Genomic DNA, 27,773 nt, shown 5'->3' on the forward strand with positions numbered 1-27,773 from the left:
TCTGCAGTGTATCAATTTTTTTATTATATTTCCATGAAGGTTCGCAGGCAGATAAAAAGGTATAGCTCCAGAAGTCTGGAGTTGTCTAGACAGCTTTTACTGTTGAAATAAAATGTGTTCAAATCAGAAAATACTCGTAGAAGTATTCATTCTTTCTCAAGATAAAACAAAAGCACTACAGGAAAATTCATAAGGCACTCTAAGAGCAGTGCCTGTGCGGAAGTAGTGATTCACATTGGATTTGAATCGCTGGAGATTAAATCCATTTGGAAAAATGTTCTCAGGAAATTTATTTCACATGAACGCAGATCTCTAAAAGGAAGAGTTCTTGAACAATGAAGTTGAAGATGTATTAAGTTGAACCTCAGAACGATGAGCATCCACAGTCCGTCGAGTATTTTTGACATGTACCACTCTTGGTGGACTCGAATGTGCTAAGTCACCTGACCGCTTCCCATGAAAGTATAATGATAATAACAATAATAAATCGGTAATACAAAGATACATTCAGAAATGAAAATGATTTATATGAGATTCTGGTACTCATTGGCGAAGTCTAACTCAACCAACAAGCACCACTCCATAATGCACGCGAACATACAGAAATGAAAGACAATTAACAGTGATGATACCACGAAATAAGGAACAAAATTGAAATAATAATTTGCGATTACCCTCTGAAGAGAGTTGATGAATGATTGAATTGATCTGTTATCTATTAATTTGTCCAATGAGCAAAAGTTGACATTACTGACTATCATAGATAATATAATTTTTTTATTTGTATTTGAATTTCGTGACATTGAATCTTTTCAATTGCTCGGGCAATGAGTTATAGAGTTTTACAGCACCAAAAAGAAATGATCTCTGAAACTGTGCAGTGCGATGTTGTAATACAGTTAATTTGTTTGGATGTCTAATGTTTCTTGAGTTAATGTTTTCACGTAGAATTAGTTTTTGTATTGGAATGGGAAAATGAGGAAGGGTAATCAATTTATGAACAAAACAACCCAAATGATCATACGGTACGGATCATACGGTTTTTCATATTGAGCCAGCGGGAGTTTTTGAAGGCTTCAGTTTTTCAGGCTTGAATCATACCCATGTCCATAAATTAGGCGGCAACAAGAATTTTGCACATTTTGTATTTTTTGTTATCTGAACCATATAAGTATGGGGCATATATGAATTCACAGTAGTTGAAATGGCTCAGCACCAAACTATAACAGAGCATTCTTTTTAGAGGTTGGCTCAAAATAAAACGATTACAGTATAACAGTTTCAATGACATATACCGCTTTTTTCATTAAATTTCCAATATGACTCTGAGATCAGTGTCAAGCATCACGCCTAAGTTTTAAGCTTTATTGATAGGAGTCAAGATAGTATGGCCTAGTTCTAAATGGAAATTGTTTTCTGCAGGTTTACGATTTTTCTGCGATCCAAAATGCATCATCATTGTTTCATTAGGAATAACTTTCAAATCATGTTCACTTGATAGCCCAATGATCAGATCAAGATCAGTGTTGAAGAGATTTTGTGCCTCAGCATACTCATCGATTTCAAAGTGCATGTACAATTGTATGTTATCAGCATATTAGTATTATACATTCCTTGATGGTCAAGATAATGTCAGTTGTATAAATGATGAACAATAAAGGTCCCAAAATGGAACCATGTGGTTCTCCTGATAAAATATCAAGAAGTAAGGAGTGATGACCATCAAAAACAACTTTCTGAGAAGAAAGTCAAATCTCCAACTTTTCTTCGATGTATCAGACTATCAAGGTTACAAGTGACGTTTGCGAAACCAACCAGGCGGAACGCTCTTTTCTGGATGGAATTCAGCAGCATCAGGGTACGTTTGGGGAGGAGCTCCATACTTGCGAACAATAATCAAAGAATATCTGAGTTTGATGAAGCATCAAAAGTTGCTGAGGTGTGTGCAGAAAATTCGAAATATTCGTAGTGGGTTGGCCTAACTAGGTTGAGGTTCTAATCATTCCATCTTCATCTCTTCGAATTGGGTGACCTTTTTTCAAAGCTTGACTGTATAATTTTTTTGATAAGGAAGAATGTATTAAACTGCTATCGTAATAACTGTTGACGACTATTTGTTTTATTATATTCAGTTCTTCATTGAAAATCGCATCGAACAACATTTATCAGTCTGTGGATCATACTGATGAATGCTGATACTTTGTGATGATATGGGTGGGTGGACGAATTATGAATGATAATATCTGTATGTGCTGGTTCACGATAAATTGAAGAAAAAATGGACTTGCCGAATCTTAACAGTAAACACTATGAATCTTTTGGATTTTTTATGTCCCAAAATTAGGCTCATACTGGCTAAAGAGTCTCATCTAGTTCTTTTCAATCATTAGAGCAAGAAGATATTCATGGTGACGTGTGAGACGAATGTCATCTGAAAAGAGGAGGAGAAATGGATGAAATATCAAACTTGTTTCTTCGAACTCCGCAGACTCAACCGGAACACTCTGTTACGATGACTTTTCTGATTATTGGAGTTGCTCAAATCCAGAAATCATGACGGCTTTCCATACTACGTTATTGGCTCATTGCATCTGCTCAGGGCACATGATTCTCGGGCCCAAATGATCACTCATCCCAGGGTACGGAAAGTGATCATTGGTTGATGATGTTGGCGCACCCATCTCAATCTGCCTATCTGTTCTGTTTCTGTTTTTCCGCACCCCTACGAACAACAACCCTCAGAAGTCGAAACCTGTGCAAGATTAGGACTAACGAGGTTTTACCTTTCAATGTATGATTCCTAACAGGGTAGTTTCGTGGAGAGGGGCTTGACCAACGCAACCTCAGTGGAGAATGATAATAAAACAAAAAAATCTGTTTTTTCGTTCACCAGCTGTCACACCACTACGAACGACAACCCTCAGAAGTCGAACCTTCTGCGAGCTAAGGATTTACGAGGTCTTACTTTTTAACGTGTGATTCCTAACACGATGATAATACTTTTATTTTCTAGAGGTGTGCACACAATGACAAGAAAAATAAGGTGTAATATGAGTTCATATCAGATAATATATAGAGTTGAAGTAGAAATGACCAATGCGCTGGTTTCATGATTTTTGGTTTATAGTTTACTTGATAGAAATTTTGAATTGAAAAACAGTGGACTTTGTTTCATGTCTCTAAGTACCGTAGTTTTCCTGTAATTAATTATTAAAAATCGAATGTGGTAGGGTGATGACGTCACGCCCCTATTCCCGCTTCTTGTTTGATTGACCAATAGGAACAATAGAAATAATCAACATTGCCAAATCGTAAAATTTACGAAGCCTATATTTATCATTTTGATTAAGGAAGTGTATATGAACCCGTTAACTTTTCAATCAATGAAATATTCTCCACATGGAATAAAATGTACACGAAAAATCATGTTTGCGAAAAAGTTCTATATTTAAAATCAGTACACAAAGTCGTTAGATCACAAAATATTTACCTAAACTATGATTTTATGCAGTATTCAATAATATACAGTTATGAAAATCAAAAATATAGCAAACTTGATTAGAGAATCATTTCATATATTTAATTCATTCTACAATCCTCAATCTGTACAACTGCAATTTATTATGAAAAAAACCGATTCCTACATACATACCTCTTTCTAATATAGCTACTAAATTCAAGCGTTATAGGCTTGGGTAATCTGTTCAATCTTCCAAAACTTGAGAGGAAGGTTGAATGAGGTGAAGTATAGACGGAATTGATTGTACTCGAACTGATCTAACAAAAGCTTCTGAGGTTATAAAACCATTATTCATATGATGAAATTTACTTTCAGTAACAGGATTAACTCCAGATAACACTATCTGTGAAGAATACTTGAAGTTGAAATGAAAAACTCTGTCATCAAATTAAATATTTTCATTCCCCTTTCATTTATAGTCACTTTTCAAATGATTTCTATAGAGTCTTGGAAGAGAATAAATATTGTAGTACTTTCTTTTCAATATATTCACCAATTTTTTTTATCATTTCATCCTTTGGGAACCTGAACTCATTATATGAAATAACTCACTTATAAACTAATGCGCTTTCTGTTTATTGGTGCCTTTCCGCACAATTAAAAACAGCACAAGAATGCATCATATCAATATTCAAATATATCTCTAAGACACTTTCAAAACATACACAAACTGAAGTCGATGAAAAAATTTGTTGTTCCTACGCGAGCTCTCAGCTAAGAAAAAGTTGAAACTCAATGTTGCAAAACCAAGCAGTATGGATCCGATATGACATACATTTCCAATGCCGAATAAACCAATAAATTCTGATTTGGGTACTCCATTTTCCTGAGAAAATGAACGATCAATTAAAATTTTCTGTAATTATTCATTTATTTTTTTAAGAATAAAGCCATCAAACAAATAAACATATAATAATTAGGTCGCTCGAATCCACGAATTGAGCATGAAAATGGACAATAATATTTGCCTTGATAACTGATATAGTACAAGTTATATCTAAATATAATTCTAAATAAAATTAAACGAACTGTCTTTTCAAATGGTTTTCGAATGCTCATGAGCCCTAATAAAATAAACCAATTATGCATTGATGCCACCCACCAAAAAATAAGAAATTAAACGGTACTGGTATATTAGCCATTTTGTCATCCGGTCAGCCAGCCCCCTCTTTAGTGTATGCGACAATGTGCTCTTTCTAATGTCCATGGTTTCTACAAACTTCTTATTTTTGTTAAAATGATTTCAAGATGAATATAGAGCCTAGTTTTGTTAAAGCTGACTTCCGACAATTTACAAAGAGTCGATTTTGAAATGTTCGATGAATTTTACTTGAAAAATTTGCATTACTTTGGTACCGAAATGAAGAATGAAAAATTGAAACTGTAGGTGGTATATTTAGTAGGCCCTTTTCATTCATATGACATTCATTTCAGAGTTTGTCTTTTATCGAAGGATGGAAAGTTTTCATTTAATTTTTATTTTATCTTGGCCAAGGTAGTATGGTGACTGAAAAGAGAAGCAAAAATATGTACAGTGAAATATAGAATTACTCCAGAACATATCAATCCAAATATTACCTGAAAAAATATTTTTCGGAGTGTAAACTAATGTCACGGAATATGCAGCAAAATAGGTACCCTCCAAAACTTACCTTTTACAAAAAAACGTTCTGTATTTATATAATTGTAACAGATATATTCACACCGAGCTGACAACAATAACAACAAAAATGGCGTCCGTCAAATTGGATCATCAGATCTGTGATTGGATATCAAAAACCAATTCACTTAGCAACTCCGATCTAGACACGATCAATTTTATTGGCCAACAGACACGCGGCCAATTCAAATTCTTGTTTTTCGAATTTTTCTTTTTTCTGCAAATATAAAGAAATATTGGGACCGATTAGGCTTAATAAGTATAATATACCCCTAACTCGATCAGTCTATAAGCAAACCAGTATCATTTTCCATAGCATGAAACAAGACCATTCTGATTCTGCTCATAAACAGTCAGAATGAAGTTCAGATTATCATTTGCCTTTCCGTTACAGCTATTATATTTTCTTCAACCGCTTCTGTGATGGAATCTTTTTGTAAGTTTCAGTCTGAGTCCCTTTCCTATATCGATAAGCATGTAGGTGAGTTTCTTTACTGCGACCTTTCAATAGGACGCGAGCTTCTCCAGGCATTGTTTGCAGTTCTGGGTCGTCGTCGTCAACTTTATATGCCAGCGAACACGAATGCCAAGTTTCATGTTTATAGGAAGGGAAACCGTTCGCAATTTGATCTATTTCAGTCAGCAATAAAATTTCTGCTGAATCTCTAATGGTGTCGTGCCATCCTGAGGACGCTTTCTACGATGCGCAAGGATACAGAAAGTATACTAATTTGGAGGACTACGACGTTCGATCGTGTGTGGTTGCGGGAGTTAGAAATTGATGGATGCAAGGAAGAACGTGTTTTAGGCTGTTCTGAATTTTCGCTAATAACGGTGTTTGTGTCCACGATCGTAAGTGTATTTCCTTATGGATTTTTCGATAGAGAAAACAAGGCATTTTCATATCTTTCATCAGAGATGAAACAAAAAAATAATTAGTTCTGAGAGCAGTGACTTGATTCGTAATAATTTTGAGTCGGTGCAGATAATATCTCGAGGTGACGTAGAACCTGCAGTTGGTAAATATCTCATAAGAATCTATGGAATTCATATTCAACAGATAACAAAACCGTAATTTCTTTTCATTTTACAGTACCTTCTTCGATGATATCTTGAATACGCCAAAACGAATGTCGAAGTTTTATAGACGAAACTCACACATTGAAATGATTCAGTCTCAAAATTTCAAGAAAACACAAAATATTGCAGCAGCAAAATGAATGTAACAACACATTCATCAACAACAATTTCATCAATTTTTTGAATGATTGCATAATTTGGTGTGAAGGCATCATCTACATCAAAAATATCCTCCATATATATGGTCAATAACCTTAATCAAATCCGCTTTCGTTGAATACATCGACTTATATAAGGCTGAAAACCTAGACTTACCCGTTTCATTTTTCATTGATTTGGATGTATCCAAAAGGTTTTGCAAAATTGAAAATGATGACTCTTTTTCAGCCGTAAGCATTTTCAATTGTCTTTCCGCTGCAGTAACTCCCATTCCGAATATCAAAACAATCTATTATATTTTTTTATCTGAGAAACAATTTCACAATGTTCAAGGTATGAAATGAGCTTTACATAGCTTCTATTACTTTTTCAGTACATTTGACAACACCGCCTCCCTAAACCCGTGAAGGTGCGGACTAGCAGCAAAAAAAAAACCGTAAAAAAGCGACACAATGCCTGTGGGATGAAAATTCTCTAGAAAGATTATATTCATGATGTGGTGAAATGAATAAACAATAATTTCATTTGTATTTTTCGTAGAACGCCTTTTGAATGTAGGGTTACGATTCAAACAAACTGTGAACTATTTGAAATTTTACTCAATCCGGCTCGAGAACCAACATGTTTTGTTTATTTCTAGAACATCTCGATAATCAGTTTTTATCGACCTTTTTTTGGGTAATGGTTACCTTCCACAATCTGAAAAAATATAAAAATTATAATGGAAAACTTTATAAAAAATGACTTTCGTTGAATATCTCGATAATATTCTGTGAGAAATATGAAATGAGTTCTTGCCTTTACTTAATCCGTAATTTGTCTTCTCGATTTCTGATGGTGCTGAAAACGGCTTTGGAAAGGAGAGGATGAATTAGGGAAAACACCACCGTATAACCTGATGAATAACGGATCGGAAGCACGCCATACTGACTTTTACTGAAAAACTATATATGCTTTCCCTTAGTAGTTCAAACAATATGAAACGGACTCATCCACTCCCCACAAATTTCTTTTAGTTCATTGATTCTCGAATGAATATCATTTCGCAGGTAAAAAACTTCTGAGGAGCAATGTTGCCAAATCATCAAACAAAAATTCTCCATTCCAATAATGAAATAATGACACAACAGTACAGTATAATAAAAAACCCTGAATAAATATTCAGGGTGTTTATAGTCTAGTTATAATATATTAGGTGTTTCATAACTACTGTACGAAATTTTAGAAGGTGATCCCGTAGGTCATTTTATGAACATATGTCAAAGAGTTGCTTTGTTTCTGAGATACAGGGCGTTGAACCTAAAAAAAAAGGGTAAGCGTAAAATATAATAAATATCCTTATACCGATTCAGTTTTAATTTGCTACAGTAATTTGAAGTATTGGGGTGCTTATTTAGCACTAAATGGTTCTGAATCTATTAAATATTTTTTCATTTCTTTCTTAGATTTCTTTATACTCCTCAAATTTTTGATTCGATCAGGCAATTTATTGTATAGCTTCATTGACATGTAATGAGGAGTTTTTTCTATTATGGTTAACCTATGTATAGAGAGCATGAAAGTTGTTAAAGAACAGATGCCTATTTTTAAATACAAACATTAAGCATTCATAAATATAAAGAGCATATATCGTCATTATCCCGTTATTCTTGAAGACATTTCTTCACGATTGATTATACTTCAAATCACTCATCATTTTGATTGTTCTTTTCTGAATTATAAATATTTTATTTATATCACTATTGCTTCCCCAAAATATGATTCCATATCTAGCTACAAACTCAAAATTGGAAAAATATAAAATTTTTACCGACTCTTTGTTGAGATATTTGTGAACCACCCTTAGTCCATACGAAATTTTGCTAAGTTTGTTAGCTGTATAATCAATCTGTTTGTTCCATTTCGAAAATTAATCAATATGAAGTCCTATAAATTTTGTGTCTCCTGAACTATGTAGTCAATGAAGTTTACTTCTCCATTAGGTACTTTACTCAAAAATATATTAGACACCAATATATTTGAATCACGTTTGTGCAACCCGTAATAGGAATCACACGTTGAAAAAAAAGACCTCGTTAGTACATAGCTCGGACAAGTTTCGACTTTTGAGAGTTTTCGATCGTAGGGGGGGCAACAGCTGGTAAACGGACAAAAAGATTGTTACAGATTTATTTTCAACAGATTTTAGCAGTACATATGTGAACAGTTTTATAGAACACGAAATGAATTGGCAAAATTTCGGTATATCTGTAGCTGTCCTATAAAAACTATTATATGACAGATACTTCGCAAGTAGCTATAACGTTTGCGTATCGGCCAATTCTTGTTTTTATCAGACAATAATAGATTCACTTTGTACTTTAAAAATAAGTGACGATATGGTTAAATTTTCATATACTAAAAAAAATTAAAGGAATTTCGTCCAGAAAACTTCTGAATATGTATCTGGAAATCGAATTCAATTACTATTCCTTTGTTTCAAAGTGATACTATCAATCATCCAATTGTTTAGATGCACAGGTACGGTTCCATTCAAATCTAATGTTTGCTTTGTGTCTACATGGCATCACACACAAACAGATTTAGTTTGTGTAAACGCCAGCTTATTGAGATTTATCAAAATAGAGTCAATAAACACATTGTTGTTCGACAAATACAACTACTGTATGTACGATTGACGTTCAGCCCTTGAATACACAAAACAGATATACCTATAAAATGTTTGAAGGAATTACATTTGATGACCGCTGTCCATTTGATCTCAGAAGTGATTTATTATAGAGAATTTAAAGCTTCATCTCAACACAAAAACTTTGTAGCTTCTCCAGAAGAAAAAGCAATTCAGTTCAAAATTGATTATTTCAAAGCATGAATAAAAATTACTTTTAGACACAAACTGGAAAAAACCCTCTTTGAATGACTGCTATCACATGAACATTGGATAACAGCAAAAAAAGTACTTTACAAGCTACTTTCATATGAACATTGACTTATGAGAGGATCACTTCCACCTATTCACTTTGTATTTTAACTATTTTGAGCACGACATTCGAGGATGTAAGTGGATTTTTATTTCATAACTCTTTCACTTATCATATGGTGTAGCGTTACTATGATCTAATCTGTTTAGGAAAAATCTGTTTTCCGTAAACCAGCTGTCGCACCCCTAAGATCGACAACTCTCAGTAGCCAGAACTTGTGTGAACTAAGGACTAACGAGGTTTCACCTTTCAACATGTGATTCTCAACACGGGTTGGACGATAGCATGTGAAAATCGATCGTTCAGCCTGGGGCTTGAACCAGCGACCAACACGGCGGTCGATTTGAGTAAGTGAACAAAGCACCCAAGTCGAACCGACCAGCTGCCGACCGACCGTCCCTAACGTTCCTGTTCATCTTTCCTGGTATCAGTAAATCGGGTTTCTTCAGCTTCAGCTCCAGCAATAAAACCAGCTTTAGATACAAGGGAGTCGGTAAGAGTTGATTTTCCATGGTCTACGTGGCAATGACGGACATGTTACGGATGTTCCCTAACGAAGTTTGGGGTACAAACTGAATAGAAAAAGTGATTTTTTTATTATTCAATTTTCATATAATAGCAGTTGTTCAGGAAGTACCCCTTTTTTCGTATATTTCAATGTCTAAACTCTTTAATAACTGAATCATTTCTTCAAAAGACTTCAATTACGCTTTCTTCATTTTAGAAACTAATATTGCACATTATATTTTCAGTTATCACGGTTGAAATTGCTTCACTTGTTCATTCACAGGTAGAACTAAATATTCAATAATCAATAAATCAGAAATAAACTCAACAACAATAAGAATGAACGTTCAATTTGACGAAATTCTGAAGTTTGACATTGATACTGACAGACATTCTCGAACATGATAAAACTTATACTGTAGTATTAGTAACAGTATTAAATGAAACTAATACTGTCGTATTAGTTTTATCTTGTTCTTGATTATCAATTGAGTCTAGCACTTATATTGATTTTGTTTTGAATGGAGTACTCAATCGTCATTTGGAATTTTCGCTGAATTTTCACTATGGATATTTTGATGAATCTATACTATGTATATGCTTTTCCCGCACTCAATTATTGTACAGTTCACCATAGCAACTGTAGTGAAATGAACGAATTGCTAACGATTCATGAGAAGAACAAATGGGTATTCAGAAAAGCATGGTTTCATGTAAAAAGTTTTATTCAGGTAGATGATTTCATCTGCCATATCCGTTAATATCTTCAACTTACTGGGTCTGCTTCTGGGTTTACTCTAAAAAGGGCGATACACGCTCAGTTTGGCATCTGTTCAGTCTATGACCTTGTTCATGAATGAACTGATGACAAACTGATTGACTCATTGACGACATTATTCTATCATTCCTAATTATGACGGGTGAGTGATGTCGTTCATGGGTCAATCAATTTGTCTTCAGTTCATTCGTGATCAAGGTCATGGACTGAACTGATGCCAAACTGAGCAGGTAACACCCGTCTAAGACAAAGTCATAATCGTAAAATAACTTATCACAAGCTCAAAGCACTATACAATAGTTTTCAACTCGTGTCTCTATTTCAATATCAATTGACTTGTTCTGAGTGACTCGTCTTATTTGAAATCACTATACAGTAACTTTGTGGTGTATTCTGTTTTAAAATAGATGGAAAGTGGTAGAATAGAGCCCGAATACATTGAAGCTACCCGTTCATTTTTAATTTTCGACGATTCCATAGATGGCGACTTCATAAGAGATGTCATCGCTCTTACTTGATTGGAATGAGTTGTGTATATATATTTCAAAGAAATCAGATTTGGATCCTGCTTGGGATTTCCTCATCCTCATTAGGAATGGCCACTTTTGTAAAATCACTCAAAGTTTCCTCCAAAAAAAAACAATAAAATAAACAAGAACTCACATCTACTGTAACTCCAGGGAGCGGAAATGTCTGCGTTGGTGGCATATCTCGCGGGACATAACGGTAAAATTCATTGCCATCCTTATACCACTTGACAGAGTACAGTGTCTCTCCATCCAAGTCGAAGTGGCACTCCAATCTAGCGCTCTGGTTTCGAATGGCGTGGGCTGGTATCCGGAGTTCCGCTAGGTGGAGAGTTAGACCACCTGAAACAATATGAATGTGCTGTGAACGTTTTATAAAATTAGCCGATTTTTTATGTAAATAGGGATTAGTACAAGTGTTTCAGATTATTTCTCATGATCAATGGAATAAATAAGGAGTAATAACAACGATAATAATAATGTTTTATTCCTAATATTACATTACGTATCTCAATTCTATTAATCAGAAAATAAATAAAACAGAAAAAATCACAAGAAAATGAATTCTTTGTGCAAACATTGAACGTGAACAATCATCTCAAATACAAATGTTCTCCTGATCTGTTTAAACATAAAACGATGTGAATCTGAACGATTCATTAACAAACCAAATCAATATTTGGTTAAACATATAACATGAACATCATTTGAATACAAATATTCTCTAATTTTGTTTGAATATAAAAATATATAAATCTAAAATTTATTAATACTAGGAGATTAAAATTCGAACATAAGGCTGAACAATTTTAAGTGAAATATGATTGTAAAAGCTTCAATCAACTCACATTTCCAAAATATTGAGTTTTTTATCAGATTAAGGGAAAATTTTGGCACTAAAATCATATTAAAATAATTATATCAGAAGAACATCTGCAGATTATATCATGAGCAACACCTCATGCAAATCTATAACATACTCTGCTTGCAGCTATGAAGCTTTCTAGTGTTATAACGGAATAGTGAATAGTCAAGTTCTGATCTTTTTCTTGAACATTTCGTATGAGTTGATCGTTTTGAGTTCGGGCGGTAGCTCATTAAATAGTTTTGGTTCCAAAAAAGTGTAACATTTCTGTTCTTACGTTTTTTCAATTCTGGATTTCACAGCGTTGGTTTAATGTCTTGTGTTGTGATAGGTACCAACGACGATTTATGTCTATACAGCCTCAAAATAATCGCAAAAACCAATATCTGACTTTTGAATTTTCTGTGGATCATTGATGAGTATTTTTGAGGCTCCATGTGATACATGTGACTCCATAGGAGAGATTGCTTCCGGTCAAAGCATGGTACAGTATTTTCAGATATTTTATATAAACACTCGATGCACGACGGTGGTCTGTTAGTTTCTGCAAAATATAATGAACCTTGGTATTGGTAAAAAGCAATAAAAGAGAACTGCCGCGAATTTCAACATATACTGAAAATCGTCCAGTAGGCTTCTCCATTTTAGGGTTTAGGGGCCCAGAAAGAGAAAGAATGTGCTGATGATATCTTCGTTCCATAAGAGTGATACAATTGATCCAATAACTGGTAAACCAGTATAATGGATTATTCCAACAATAAAACCAAAAATCATGGTTTTTACATTTGTCAGTTTTTTTGTGTGTTTATTACCAAAAGTAAATATATTGTTCCGTCAAGTTATTGAAAATACTTCAAATCAACTTACGCAAAAAACTGTTTGGAAATATCCAAAAATTTGGGGTGAAAATTTGTTATATTTGAAGGACTCTATTTTCAGAAGGGTTCTGTCATCATGTTGTATTTCCAGTGTATTTATATGGCGGTAAATTTGTAAAGTGGAATGTAAACGGCAAAAAGTGGATTTTTTATAATTGATTGTCAGAAGTCTGTCTGTCGTTATTATATTTTGAAAGTCAACCTCAATGTTATTTTTGAGAGTGGTCCAGTCAGTTCCTTCGCAGGAAACGGCAGTGTCGTTCGCGATACTCACAATTTCCTCACACGTATCTTGTTTGAAAAGATAACTGATATAAAGACTGAAGAGAGTTGGTTCCAAAACAGCACCTTGAGGCACTCCATATGTAATCATTTGATAACTGATCATAGCTTCATTGATATTGAAGCATTGTTTCCTGTTACATAAATAACTCTCAAATAATTTATGAGCAACTCCTCTAATGCTAATATTTGAGAGCACTGTCAGTAGCTTTGAATGGCCAACGATGTTCAAACCTTTTGCCAGATCGATGAAGACACAGATAGAAGGATTTTTTGTCAATTTCATTATTTATCAGCCCTGTCAATCTGGCAATTGCATCAGACGTTGAATTATCCTTACGAAAACCATATTGTCTACTCGATAAAATATCATAACTTTCGAAAAATGAAACCAACCTCTTCTGTAAGGTTTTTTCGAAAAATTTTTCCAAGCTCGATATCAATGAAATAGGACATGAATATTCTCAAATGAAAACTAAGTGACCATCTTCACAAAAGCTGTTGGGATAATTATTGTTTGTTTTTGAAAACAATTTCGTCATAGAAAATTCAAAAGTTGGTAATATTTTTTACTACATCTCATTTATCTACAACTAGAAACACGATCCGGCTCTGTATGGATGGCAGAACATATCAGTTTTCGGACATAGTACCACATCAGCTTGTCCATGAAGAGAAATAATATTGGAAATATTCTGAAACATCTTGGAATGTGCAGGAATAGTATGGAACATTTTGAAAAATTCCGCAATATCCCAGAACAACGTGACACACGCGACAAGAGACATATTCGATGTGATAGCTCTCTACCCCTCATCCGTAATGAAGGTTCCCATATCCAAGTGAAAGGCGACATTTCTGAGATATTGAGTCTTGATGCTAGTATGGAGGACAAAACATTCAGCTCACTGTTGGGTTAGGTTGGAAAAAGACAGTAACTCAATGGCGAATGAAAAATAATGGTTCCAAGCTTTCCAGAGAATTATTTGCACCCCTTTTGGAAAAAGCAATTAACCAGTTACAAGATCGTTCACCTGTTATCATACAAAATGGCTTTAGGACATGCGGACTTGCTCCATTTGATCCAAATAGTATCAGGTTCGAAAAATATTTTAAAAACAATTTGACTGGAACGAGCAGCAAAAATGACGATGACAAATCTAATGCCCAATTAGTGCTGGATATCTTTAAAAAATATAACGAAGAAAAAATAGAGGTTTTCAATAGCTCCGGGCCTAAATGGGAAGGTGATATTAAAGATACAAATTTATTTTATTTTTGGCAGCATTTAAGCAGAACAACGTCATCGTCTTATAGTAACAGTGATTTGACAAATATAAAAATACATTCAGTACCTCAGCAACATGAACCAAAATTACAGTCACAAACAGAAGAAGTTCAGAGAACACAAATACACATATTGCAGATTGATCAAATTCATACATCATTAGGCAATGAAATAGAAGAGGCGACTATAGTGGAATCTCCCCAAGAACTAGATTTAACAACAGAAATAAGTAAAACCAAAGACGTTTTAGGTTTAACTGATGAACAAGGTGTGGACAATCTGTCTATTTTAAACCTCATCGACGAAGGTGATATGGATTTTACTGCGGAAGATTTAGACATAAATATATTTTCCAACGATCAGTTGCTGGAAAGTAACCTCTCTGCTAATGACACTTCCAATAATTGTTATGAAACGAAAAGTAAACAGTCAGGACCGTATGAAAATATACAAGAAATATTACAGCCACTGATTGAGATAACCAACGAAACGATCCAGGGTGTCCAGGATGACGCTAATCTTTCAGAAATTAGACATAAGAGTCCTTCTTCGGAGTCAAGAGATCACTCATCTAAGTACGCTATCGAAACATTTCATAAATCACCCGAAAATATTAAAGACAACTTTTTCAGTGTCCCAACACCATTTAAAAAAGCTCTATTTTGGAAACCACCACCCGAAGAGCAAAAAAAAGTAACCAAAAAACTAAAAGAGAAAGTACCGGCAGTTGTTATATCAGACGACTGGCGGGAATATGAAAATCGGAAATTAGAAAAAAAGAATAAAGCTTTGCAGGAGAAGGAGCAAAGAAAACAATTGCGACTGGAGAAAGAACAGCAAAAAAAATATGACAAAGCTAAAAATATCTGCAAAAAAACAAAAAAGGAAAATACAGATCAAAATACAGAGACAATGTTGGATAGCGATACTGAAAACGATTTTGATATTAGTATAGGAGATCATGTTATCGTTAAATATGATGAAGCTTATTTTCCAGGATGTGTTATTGGTATAGAAAAGGAAGACCAAGAATATACCGTGAAAGCAATGGAACCCAGTGGCCCAAACTGGAAATGGCCTATTAAAGATGATATATTAAACTACCAAAGAGACCATGTGATATCGAAAATTAAAAAGCCTGTAGTAATTAATAAAAAAGGTTTTTATTTTATAGAGAAATTGAAGAATTTTAAGTTGAATTAAATAAGTAAATTTTCTAAGATTAGTCTTGTTTTTTATTTCTCTTGTTTTTGAGAAGAATATTTAAGTTTGTATTTTTTATCTGTTGTGTACTTCTATAAATGTTTTTCTATGAATGTTTTGCTTAAAAAAATGTGATTGTTTAATATATGAATTGCACTTGTCCGATAATTGGGACATTTCTAGTCCAGTAACCAGGACTTCGACATTTTTAGGTGTCCGATATCTGGGAATTCCTGCTTTACTAAACGTTTTTAATTATATTGAATAACTAAAAAATATATCATCATATCATAAGAATTCTCTTTATAGGTAATGAAATTTAGAAAAAATTGACATAGTCTACAACATTGTTCATGTTTATGTATATATTTTTCAGATGGTCAAACATGAACTTTGCTCTTAAGTTTCCGATAACTGGGACGTTTACCTTATTGCTGAATAACAAAGTTTCGGTAATATAAAATAATGAAATTTAGGGATCTTGAGGTATTGCTTTCAATAATTTCTAGATTTACAATTGAGATTCTTCAAGTTTTATTCACTGAATCATCTGTGGTTATATCCTTCAAAATATTCTCCATGTGTTGAGAGCTAGAGAAAAATATCTGTTAGGTAAATATCTGGTGAAGGGTATTCAAAGTAACTTGGTGTAAACAAGGCCTATTATCTTCATCTGATTGCCATCCAAGAACTGTAGCATCAAACATAAAGGAAACTGTGGCCGGAGGGTTCAAATGAAAAGGTACCAATTTTGTGAATTATCCTTGAATGTCATTTTGAACCAGTTTCAATTCTAGCCAAATTAGTTAAGGAAGTGAAAATTTTCTCAAACGATTCGTCTGGAAATAACGTAGATTTTATGAAACAAAATGAAACATCATCCTCTGAAACATATACCAGAAACATTTCGTGCCACTGACGATATCTTTCCAGTTCACAATTTCCAACCCCATTAATGAACTCTTCACATTCCTGGTGTATAACCGGGCGTAAGTTTCATTAGCAGAAGCCCGAACTTTCCGTATATTTCAAGTAACTTAACTCCGAAACCACCTAACATACTGAATTTATTGATATTATTAGGAAGTTCAGCATGGTAGATTGTTTTAGTCATTCAGCGTTATCTCTGGATCGTGGGTATTTCGATGTAGTTTGTGTTCGCTGGGGAGAAATGTATTAAAATTGTGTTTTCCACATCCTTCCATGTAAATGGGCAATCATAATATTAGTTCATTGGAGTCGGTTGAGGGCAACACCCGAATTCTGGATAATATTATAGTAATATAGGTTCTACAACTATTGGTGAAATTCGTTTCTTTTATCACCCTACAATCAATTGAAGCCTCAAAAATTATACTTAGTTGACAGTAAGTGTTCCAGAAAAACAAGTGAATGGAGAAACAGTAATCACTCATCAAGGCTTTCGTTCAATGATTTCATACGATTATAGGAAAGGCTTAACTCGAGAAAAAATTCCAGAAACGCCTCTTTCAATTTTCGATAAGTAGGCATCATCTGAACAGACTGATGATGCCTACTTATCTGATTCACATGTTTTTTGTCGAAGTCGTGCATCTAAACGTCATGTGTGATTGGTTGAAGCTAGAAAGGAAAGGAAACATAGATGAAAGGGGTCAAATTGATGTTATTCACACCGATATTTTCGAAGCATTCAATAAAATGAAGTATGAAGTGTTGGGTACTTTATTTCTTCTCCCATTTATGAACGATCTGATTCTAAAATTAGGACTCTGCATTTCGTGATTTGGATGAAATTAATTATCGATGCCAACAAATGTGCTAGATCTGAATGATGAAAAATGTGAATACTGCATTTTCATATCGTTGTTTATGATCACAAAATAGAAAATATAGGCTTGGAAAAATGTGTAAAAATAAAAAATCTAGTGGACACTGACACACATATCAATAAACTTTCATCAGAGGCTACACAATATGATCCTGCTGTATGTATTCCATATTTTAATACACCTATCTCTGTCTGCAGAGAAGAGAGGGTGAGTGTAGGCCCACAGCACTTAGGGACCACGTGTGACCCATCCTGTCCTTTCCAGGAAGGTGGACAGGTCACTGGGAGACATCCCCGTTCTATCGGCAGGTGTAGGCCAAGACTCGTCGAACACACACTCTCTCATTCCTGTTTACACATCCTGTTCAAACATCCTGCATAAAGGTGTGTCCACTAGCCACATATTATGGAGGTGTTTCCTTAGTTGACAGTGGCCAGTCAGAAATGCTACCGTTGAGCGTAGATTTTTCCTGGTCTTCGTCAGATATTTCTTCGAGCCAGCTTCCCAAGGACGCCCAGGGTGACCCTAGAAAAGACTGTATCTTTTGATTCTATTCTACCTCTTTAGGGATTGACCATGGGTGTGACGTTTGGCTAGTTCCACCATTGTCGAAGTTATCAGGCCATAGGTGTCACTGGGACCTGAAACTCTTAGGTCAGAAACTTCCCTGGCTAAAGAGTCGGCAATGCGAGAACCTTTAGTCCTGTTGTGCCCTTCAACCCACCTCAGGATAATGTTATTATTTACCGAGGCTTTGGCTGAATCTTGGTGGCACTCTAGTACTAGCCCTAAGGTAATACGTTGTCTGTTCGAGGCTAATAGGGCTCGTCTGCTATCAGTGCAGATTCTGCCAGAAATTCATTTCCTGGTGATTTCTTTAGTGGTGATTACGATACCAGCCAGTTCTGTTTGAACCACGCTGGTATTTTTCCCATTCTTCACATAGTCTTTAGGCTTAGTGATCTGGAGTACAGTCCCCATCCTGAGCTTTTTTTGTTTTTTGAGCCGTCTGTATATATGCGTATTGCATTTGTAGCATCTGACTCTGTTTTCTATTTTATTTGTATTTTGCAGGGTTCATTAAATACAAACATGAATTCAATTGCATCACTAGTTGCCTGCAGCAGAGGTTGCACAATAAGTGCTTCTCGCCATAGGCTCAGCCTCAATTGACGAGGTTCATATTAACCGTGGGCAATCTCCTTAACGTATAGGTTCAGCGAGGTCAGACCAGTAAATAATTCCATTGCCCCGGGTGGTGTTCTCATGGCTCCTGGTGAAAAGGATCTTCTTGGGATTGATCGACAGTGAGTATTTCTTACATGTTTCTAATAGCCCATCCTGTACTCTATCGCACAGGGTCTTCACAAATTGGACGATCTGCATGATAACTATGTTATCTGCATATACAATTGTGTAAAATTCATTATTGTTGAGGTGCAGGACTATGTTCCAAGGGAGGGGTGATAAGACCCTTTCCTGTGGACATCCCCTCATGACCAGTCCTCTCACTGTTATATATTCTACATTGATACTAATTGCTCTACTAGAGATCATCTTGTGTATCCATTCTCCTACTACCAGAGGTACATTCCTGCAGTGTAGTTGCTGGGTGATTGTTGAAAAGGTTGTTTTATCAAACGCTCCCTCGATATCTATTGATATATCAGGATGGATTCTTTGTTGTCCAATGATCTTTTGATTCTGCCAACCACATGTTGGAGGGCCGAATCAGTAGACCTTCCCGGAGTATATGCATGCTAATTTGAATAAAGTGGGTTGTGAACTGATCTCTCATGTACGATGTAAGACTAATTGGTTCGAATGCTTTTGGTAATTTGTTGTCCATCCTACTTGGTTTGGATATAAATACTACTCGTACTTCTCTGCACTTACTGGGAATACACCTCAGAGCTAGAAATTCTCTGAATATTCCAATCAGGTGAGGTATGAGAATATCCAATACCCATTGAAGAAGGGCTGGTCTTATACCGTCAGGTCCTGGTGACTTGAAGGGGGAAAAGCCCGATATAGCCCATCCCATATTGTCCTCATACATTACTGCACTAGCAGATTGCAGAACCTGAGAAGTGAGTTTCCATAAGAATTTCAGCACTCTCTTGTGAGGTTGTCGGGTTTGTCGCTATTTTCCCTTATCAGGAGGCCGATTCTCTTATGGTGGTTATTGAGAGAAAGAAGTAAGTTGATGATATGAACGATCTGAATCTGGAATTAGAACTCTGTATGATTGTGCTTTTGATGTTTTGAATAAAATTAATTACTTGTGCAAAAAATATGCTGGATCTGAATGATGAAAAATTGTTCTTAATGATTACAAAATAGAAAATATAGGATTGGAAAAATGTGGAATGGTGGAACATATTGTCGACACCGACACACATATTGATAAGATTGCATCAGAGGCTACACAATATGCTTCGGGTGTGTGGTATCCATATTCTAATGCACTAATAACACGCTAGAGGAAATTCAAAGAAAGTTTTTCAAATTTGTACATTTTTGTTGTGATGTAATTATCCACCTAGAGGTGTAGATTGTCTAATTTGGGACAATCTAATCCACATGCGATCCAAGAGCGTCCAATGCATCCCGAAAAGTCACTGTTTGGTGTGTATTTTGGGCTTGCAGCGTCATCGGTCGATATTCCTCTGAGAACGATGCTGGCCAGACCATCTTTGTCAACGGCGAGCACTGAATGTCAATGATTACCAACTTTGACGACGGCGCTACTTGCCACATAGCTTCTGCCACATGGGATATCCTGCACGACCGATTTGGAGACATGGTCATCTCACGTGGAGGTGATGTGAACTGGCCACCGATATCGTTCGATTTGATCCCGTTGGACTTTCTCTTGTGGGATTTTCTCGCAGGTATATGCGAATGGACCACAAACCACAGCGGTCCTGAGAGTCAACATAACCCACATCATCAAATTTAGCTAGAGTCATGGAATATTGGACGTTCCAGATGCGCTGGAAACCGTGACAGATATTTGAACGATGTTATATCGGACACATAATAACATCAATAGGTATTTCAAATGAATAAAAAATGTATATCTCATACAAGACTTCATATGTGGAATTGGCCACGGCGTTAGTGCGCCCGACTCACGATCGGAAGGCCGTGGGTTCGATTCCCGCCTCGACCAGATATTTTTCTCGAAAAAATTTATCTGGTTGAAGCTGGACTGATTCTGCAACCGTGTTAGGAATCACACGTTAAAAGGTAAGACCTCGTCAGTCCTTAGCTCGCACAAGTTTCCCAACTTCTGAGAGTTGTCGCTCGTATGAGGGCGATAGCTGATTAACGGAAAAACAGATTTTTTCTAAACAGAAGTTGGATGGCCCTCAAGTAGCGAATAAAAGTCAACAATTCTTCAACAGTTAGTCCACTGGAATGATTCCTGCAGTTTGAAACAGAATTAATATGAAACATCGAATGGAATTGGCAGATACTTGATGAAAATCCATACCAAAACTCACTTCTGGTTTTTAGTTTGAAAGGTTCACGAAATCGCAACACGTGTTTCGCTATAGAATAACTTTCTCAAGCAATATTTTAATAATTTTTTTCAGAACGAAATATTTCATTTTCTAATAAAAATAGTCTGATCTACGGTATGATCGGATGAATACGTATAATCTTGTAACTACCTGGAAAGATGATTATTACATTGATTACCAATTGATAAATAATCAATTATGGATCCACGGCCCGGTCAAGGTATAATGTTTCGGGAAAATAATTGATAAAATTCAGCTATTGTATAGCCAAACACGTGTCTTGCTTTTGGAAACCTTCTATAGAAAAAAACAAAATTAATCTTATCAGTAAGTTTTGGGTGGATGTGAACAAACGAAATGAGTGTAATTGGAGCTTCTTAGTTACAAATTTGTGAATGTTATAACCTGTTACTTAATAGAAAACGAACCGTTGAACTGAAAGTTCTTTGAACTTTTCCAATTTCCCCAATCTGTGTCAGTATTGCACCGAGCAAAGAGCAACTGAAACGACAAACAGGAAAACGAACTCGAACGCGTTTCGACTTCAAATAACTCGATCGCACTTCCTCAGATTAAATTCGCTTGGATTAATACTGGCTACAAATCCCAGAAGTGAGTAATGCCCCTAATACAGCCCAGACAAAAGAATAACAACTTTGCGGAGTTCATCTGTTCCGGAATAAGCTCCGACAATAACATCAAGATGGAATCGGAAGTTTATGGTTTTTCCTGAGACTTTCGCAGGAAGCGAGGAAAGTTAGGAATCCTTATGAGTATTGCGCGTTCGGATTTCAGTTGATGCTTTCACATTTTCCGAGATGAATAAGTTATGACGTTAACATCGGGCATGAGCGAGTTTGGCGAATACTTTGATTTTGGAGTTTCTTTTCTGAAAGTGCCATTTTATTAATACTTGATGAGTTTTACAATCAACTGAAAACTGAAAATTTAGGGTATCATTTAAACAGACCCTGAAACAAATGTCATCAAGAAAATATTTGGAAAATTTCAAAAGTTTTTTCATGAAAGTCATTGTTGTTGTTTTTGTGAAACATTGTATGAATGTTTTACGATACGAAATGTATTTTCTGTTTGATAACCTTTCTTATTTTTACCAGAGGCATCCGAATGACATTGGCACTGAATCATTTTGAAGATCCTCCACCACTTATCTATTTATTTTCAAGTCTTCGAAATTACCAGTTCCATATCTTAAAACCCAGTTTCTGGGTCTTATGTACTAAATGTCAGTGCTTTCCGTTGATAGCATCTGGAAGTCTGGGTGACGGTATCATCCCTTGACAGTTTGCAAAAACCTCGTGAAATAAAATTTCACAAATTCGTTGAATTTGTGTGTAATGAAAATTCAAATCATGACTGCTAAGTGACTGATAACTTCGTCTGAGTTCAGGTTAGAACAAATTGAAATTTTTAAGCATCATTAAAGGAAATTCTACCACCGCGTTACATGAATATGTAATAGACTTACAACTAATACATTAGGAAACAGATTCAGAAGGGGATAAGAATTAACTTCTGATTGGTCATTCAGTAAATCATCACAATTCTCAAATCTATTTTAATATATATTTCTGAGCACTCCTGTCAAGAGATTGGTCTTCACATTCAAAAAAGTACTCCTATGTTATTCTATTCTTTGGGAGAAAAGTTCCTTTATGTTTTGCTAATATAGAGTTTTTGGCAAGAACCACAAGTCAACTTATATACTATCCGACACTGAAATTTTATCTCTGTGATTGGTGATTATCCAATTATGTTCTTTTAAAAAAACGAGGAAAGTTATCGGAGGGTTTACCAAAGTATGTTATTGTCCTATGACGTTTATCATTGTTTATTAAAGTGGGATTTACGGTCACAATGTAGATAATATCTACATTGTTCCCGTTGATGACAGCGATTTTTTCGATAAAATTCAGTTCTTTCTGAAAATTACTTTCCGACAGTGAAATACTCAATAGCATGTAAAACATACTATAGAAAGCTGCTACTATGTTGATCGAGATGTTTTGAAGAATAACGTATGACAATGTACGTATGAGATGGTTTGTGGAAAATTGATGAGGGTGATAGTTATGCCTAGAAAATGCATAGAAATATTCACCTCCATTTCAATGGTGAATTCAAATGTTGGGTGAATAGAATTAACAAATTCGACAAACTTGCCCAACTGCATACCGAACCAGTACGATTACGATGTTTACTCATTTGTGGTTGACAGTATGAGTTACATAGGTATATAATGATATAAGGAGGGGACCTGTTATAGGCTTATGCCTCTTCAGGGTTGGGTTCCTTTACAAATAACTTAAATTAAAATTATCAGAATATGTGATTGCGTTATTGGTTGGAGTGTCCGGGTCAATGGCTGTTGTTCTTCTTGACGTTCGGATTTTTGTTGTGCCGGGGGAAGTATGCCTGGGACTTCAGGGTATTCCAGGCTGTGCGCTGTCCTCTATATGATCGCTAGTGGGTACTCCTCAAGGATGTCCTGGATTTACTCCATTGGGTCTCCCACTGCTCCCAGGAGTTGGGCTGGGGGGAACGGTAGCTTTTTCCTTGGTATTCTTCTAGGTCCTCCACACAGCGTCCAAGGGGTGGTGAGGGTTCTGATGGCAGCGGTGTTATTGCTTCTCATGGTTTTTGCAGCGTATCGTCCTTGTAGTTCCTGAAGTCTCAAGTTGATTGTGGTAATAATTATTCGATTGAATAAATCTTCAGAGGAGTATTGGAATGGGATGTTATGGATGTTACGTTGGATTCGTCTCTCGGTTGTTAGTATGCGGTGGGTTCGTCTCTGGGAGAGCGTGCAGTGGCTTTGAAATCCAAGATAGGTCTTATGAACATTTTGTACGTGTGTAAAAGAGTCTCACTGTCGCATCTACCGAGCTTGCCTCTCAGAGCTTATATGAGATTGGATCTTCTCCGGACTTTGTCCAGAGTTCCTCTAAGGCCGGTCTCCCAGTTGAGGGTACCCGTGAAAGTAATCCCTCAAGTAAGACACCGAGTCCTGAAGTTGGAGGTTCTCTCCTAACAGTCTGAGGTGCAAGTAGTTAGTACTTAGTCTGGGTCGAGTAGTGGTATTAGTATGTCCGAATAGGATGGTTTGGGTCTTGGAGGGGTTCATTATGATGCGCCACTTGTTGCACCAGTGCTCGAAGTGGTTTATCATTGTTTGGTATTGTGTTTGTAAGATGCGGGTATTAGCGGCGGAGGAGTGGAGGATCGTATCATCGGCATATTGTAAGATTTATTGAGTGGAGGTGACCTCGTGAATATAGACTAAGAATAGGAAAGAGGCTAGGACTGAGCCCTGAGGAATTCCGGATTTGGATGTGAGAGGAGAGGACAGGGCTTGTTCGACTTTAACTTGTATTTGTCGATGGCTTCTAATCTAATGAAATGCGGAGGATGGCGACTGTATCATAGGAAGAGATGATACTCTGGAAAATACACGTAAGGAGTTCGATTTGTGCGTTTTGGATGGGGTGTTCAGGTCTGAAACGATGTGGATGAGAAGACTAAAACCAGTAAAATAGACTAAGATATCATCTACATATGTGTAGCAGTATGAAAAACTCCAAATCACTTGAATATAATGCATACTCTTTGCAAATTTGTAAAGAGCAGTTCATTACATTTTTGTAAACTGTTCAGTTAAAATCTCCTGATATAGTATTATTTGAATGAGTTATGAATTCCCATCAAGTATAGGGCGATTCCATAAATTTGGACCACACTAAGTGAACCTCAGTAAATGTTTCATTTTTTTTTCAGAAAGGTTTATTGTCGATTGCATCATCATTTTCAACGATATACCTGAAACATCCACTGGTTTCAACCCCTAATTTCCCGAGACTGTTCACTACAAACGAACTTTTGTCAATTTAATACTCGAATTTTTGTCCCCGATTTCTCCAAGAACATCCAAAAATTCAAAGGAAAATCTAATTTTTGAGAAAAAGCTTTTAGGCTTTCTGTTTCTCCATTGCTATACTTTTTGATTTTCGATGGAATAGTGAAGTCCAAATGTCTGCTGGTATAACGATTTTTTTAAAGATTGTACTGATTTCAAAAAAGATATTGAACGGGACTGTGATTTCCTATCTTGATACGGAGATCCAAGAGTGGACACAAATTCATCAAGCTGCGAGCAATTTTCCGTTGGCCATGAATCGACTCTTGGAGTTTCTCTATCACTCAGTCGGAATGCGCGGACCTCTTCTTTCGGAGAATTGAATTCACAGGCGTTTTCGCGCAATAAAGGGAACTTACAAGACACGGAAACAGCTTGGAAAAGAGTTATCAAAAATACAAAAGATGGTGAGGACGAAACAATACAAGAACATGAAACACTTCCAAAGGAATTCCTGTGTGCATCAACTCCACTTTTGTAAAAAATATTTCATTGGGTGATTATTTTTTTGCCACTTTGGAAAGTTTCCGATACTATTTTCAAAGATAATGGATGAGTAGACAGCAAAAAAGTTTTGTCTTTCAAAAACCATAAAATACTCTTAGTCTAGAGGAAATGTATATGCAATTTTGAAATACCTTCATCAGAAGAAGTTACTCGTTGATGTGTGTGCTAGAATATGTGGTAACTATATGATTGAATCATATTTCCTTCACAAGACAGCAGATAGATATCATTACAGCATCTTCTTGGAAGAATATTGACGGTTTTGATAGATGAAATTCCTATTTTACCATGAAATTGACTTTAACCAAAATAAAAATCACAGGTGATGGGTCAACAGATGGCGGATGATCACAGACAGAACCATCTAGGTCGCCAGACCTAGTTGAGATTATTTCCTTTAAGATCAATTTGAAATAAACATTTGCAGCACATCAATTCAAACTGAAGAATAGTCTCCATATTTTCAGAAGAGAATATGGGAACCTGTGAAGAAGACCATATTCTCGCAGAATATCACTGGACTTGTATCCCAATACCAAACCGTTATTTTCAACACCAAGAGGAAAATCTTCCTCTTGAATGTGATCACTAGGTGATTGAAACACGTGTCAAGGTGTTAAAAATAACGGTTTGGTGTTGAAATAGAAGTCCAGTGATATTCATTGCTACACCAAAGGTTCCAATCAATGCCTCATAAATTTTCGCAGAAGGTGAACACAATAAACGCCTGACTTGATTTTGGTGAGCTAAGAAGGATTCTGTGTTAGATTTTCTGCAATAAAAGACAAAACTAAACCTCTGGTATAAAATAAATTCAAAATAAGCAGTTTTCCCAATCACCAAACAAGTAATAATTCTCAAATCACCAAACAAATAATTCTCATCTGAAGATGCCAACTTTTTATTTATATGCAAAACTATAATGAAACAATATAAATTCAACTTATCAGGTATACAAATACATATTTGAATTTAAATATCGAATATATTGGTACAGGAGCATGAAGACACTTTCCCTTGGATATCTCAAAGGATATCTCAAACGTGCGATTTTGTTCCATCTTTTTCATAAAAGACGAAGTATGCTTTCACCAAAATCACATAAATTCACAAGCGTGAAATTGGTGACGCGTGTGAATCGTTGTATTTGTGCCACGTGCCAGTATACTGGAGTCTGCAGTATGCTGTATAATTCTCTCTGTAAGTAGTCCCACAGTGATTTAAAAGTGCATATGGATCATGATAAGTAGCCACATTGAATGGATGAATGAATAAACTATAGCTCGATATTATTTCGAGAAAAGAGGAATCAAATTCACCTAGGAATGAGTGAATATTTTGAAAATTATTTTTACTTTGAGAAGAGGAAGTTACAGACACAACTGATGAGAATGTAAAGTTATATGTTGAATTATATAGCAGAAATCTTCTTTGGTGGATAGGAGAAGCATATTACGTTCCACAAAAATATTCAAAGTTGTATCAAAGTAGAGAGAGAACATTAATGTGTGTGATAGACCTGCAGTTGTATTTGAGAGACCTAAAGTCTTTGAAGAAGTTAACTTCAATGAATTAAGAGGGTATATTTCTAGGAGAGATTGATTTTTTAAGAATAAAGGTTTTTGCTTTCTAATTCTTCATTTTCAACAAAAAACTTGGGAATCTTCCAAATAATCTTACAAAGAAGTGACTTTCAGACACAAACTGAAAAAAAAACTCCTCTCAAAAATGGAGAAGAATAGAGCCAAAACCATTTTTTTAAATCAACGAAAATACAAATCAGAACTCATCTAATATGAACTTTCAAGTGGTTTAACTTCCACAACAGTCTTACAATAGGAAACAATTTCACCTGAATTCAAATAAATGTGTACATTGGGCACATCTGAATTTGGAAAAAGTTTTTTTGGGAAACTGATAAAGTGAACCCATACACTACTGAAATCGGAAATCTATACCGGGGCACAGATGTCCTTTCATGTCATTTTCGGAAGCGCGGCCGAAACAGAAATGATTGATGTAAATTGAAATTTTCCTGATTGATGCGCTGCTTCCATTATTTCTGTTTAATGACCTTTTCACGGAACATGAGTCTGAATGCCGTGCCATTCGCAATGGAGAATGCACTTGTTGCAATTCGAAAGAGTTCTGATATTGATGATTCATTTACTTTCACAAAGAGCACGTTTTCCCGTTTGTGATGAAAAGAAAACTATTCAGTTCGGTGGTTTATTTTCATCTGAATTAGATGATACACAGTATG

General features: G+C 35.6%; 1 protein-coding gene across 1 annotated transcript in view; it reads right to left on the reverse strand.

The window, feature by feature from the left end:
• The window catches only part of beat-IIIc (beaten path IIIc), a 685,766-nt gene that overhangs the window by 170,421 nt on the left and 487,572 nt on the right, over positions 1-27,773 (reverse strand). The window contains exon 2 of the mRNA XM_023158843.2: positions 11,349-11,554. Coding sequence (XP_023014611.1) covers positions 11,349-11,554 — 206 coding nt within the window. The remainder of the gene's footprint in view (positions 1-11,348; positions 11,555-27,773) is intronic.

This window comes from Leptinotarsa decemlineata, unplaced genomic scaffold (assembly GCF_025532065.1).
Source record: "Leptinotarsa decemlineata unplaced genomic scaffold, Ldec_3_MD MMD2_tig00026328_RagTag_RagTag, whole genome shotgun sequence".
NCBI classification, from domain to species: Eukaryota; Metazoa; Arthropoda; class Insecta; order Coleoptera; family Chrysomelidae; genus Leptinotarsa; species Leptinotarsa decemlineata.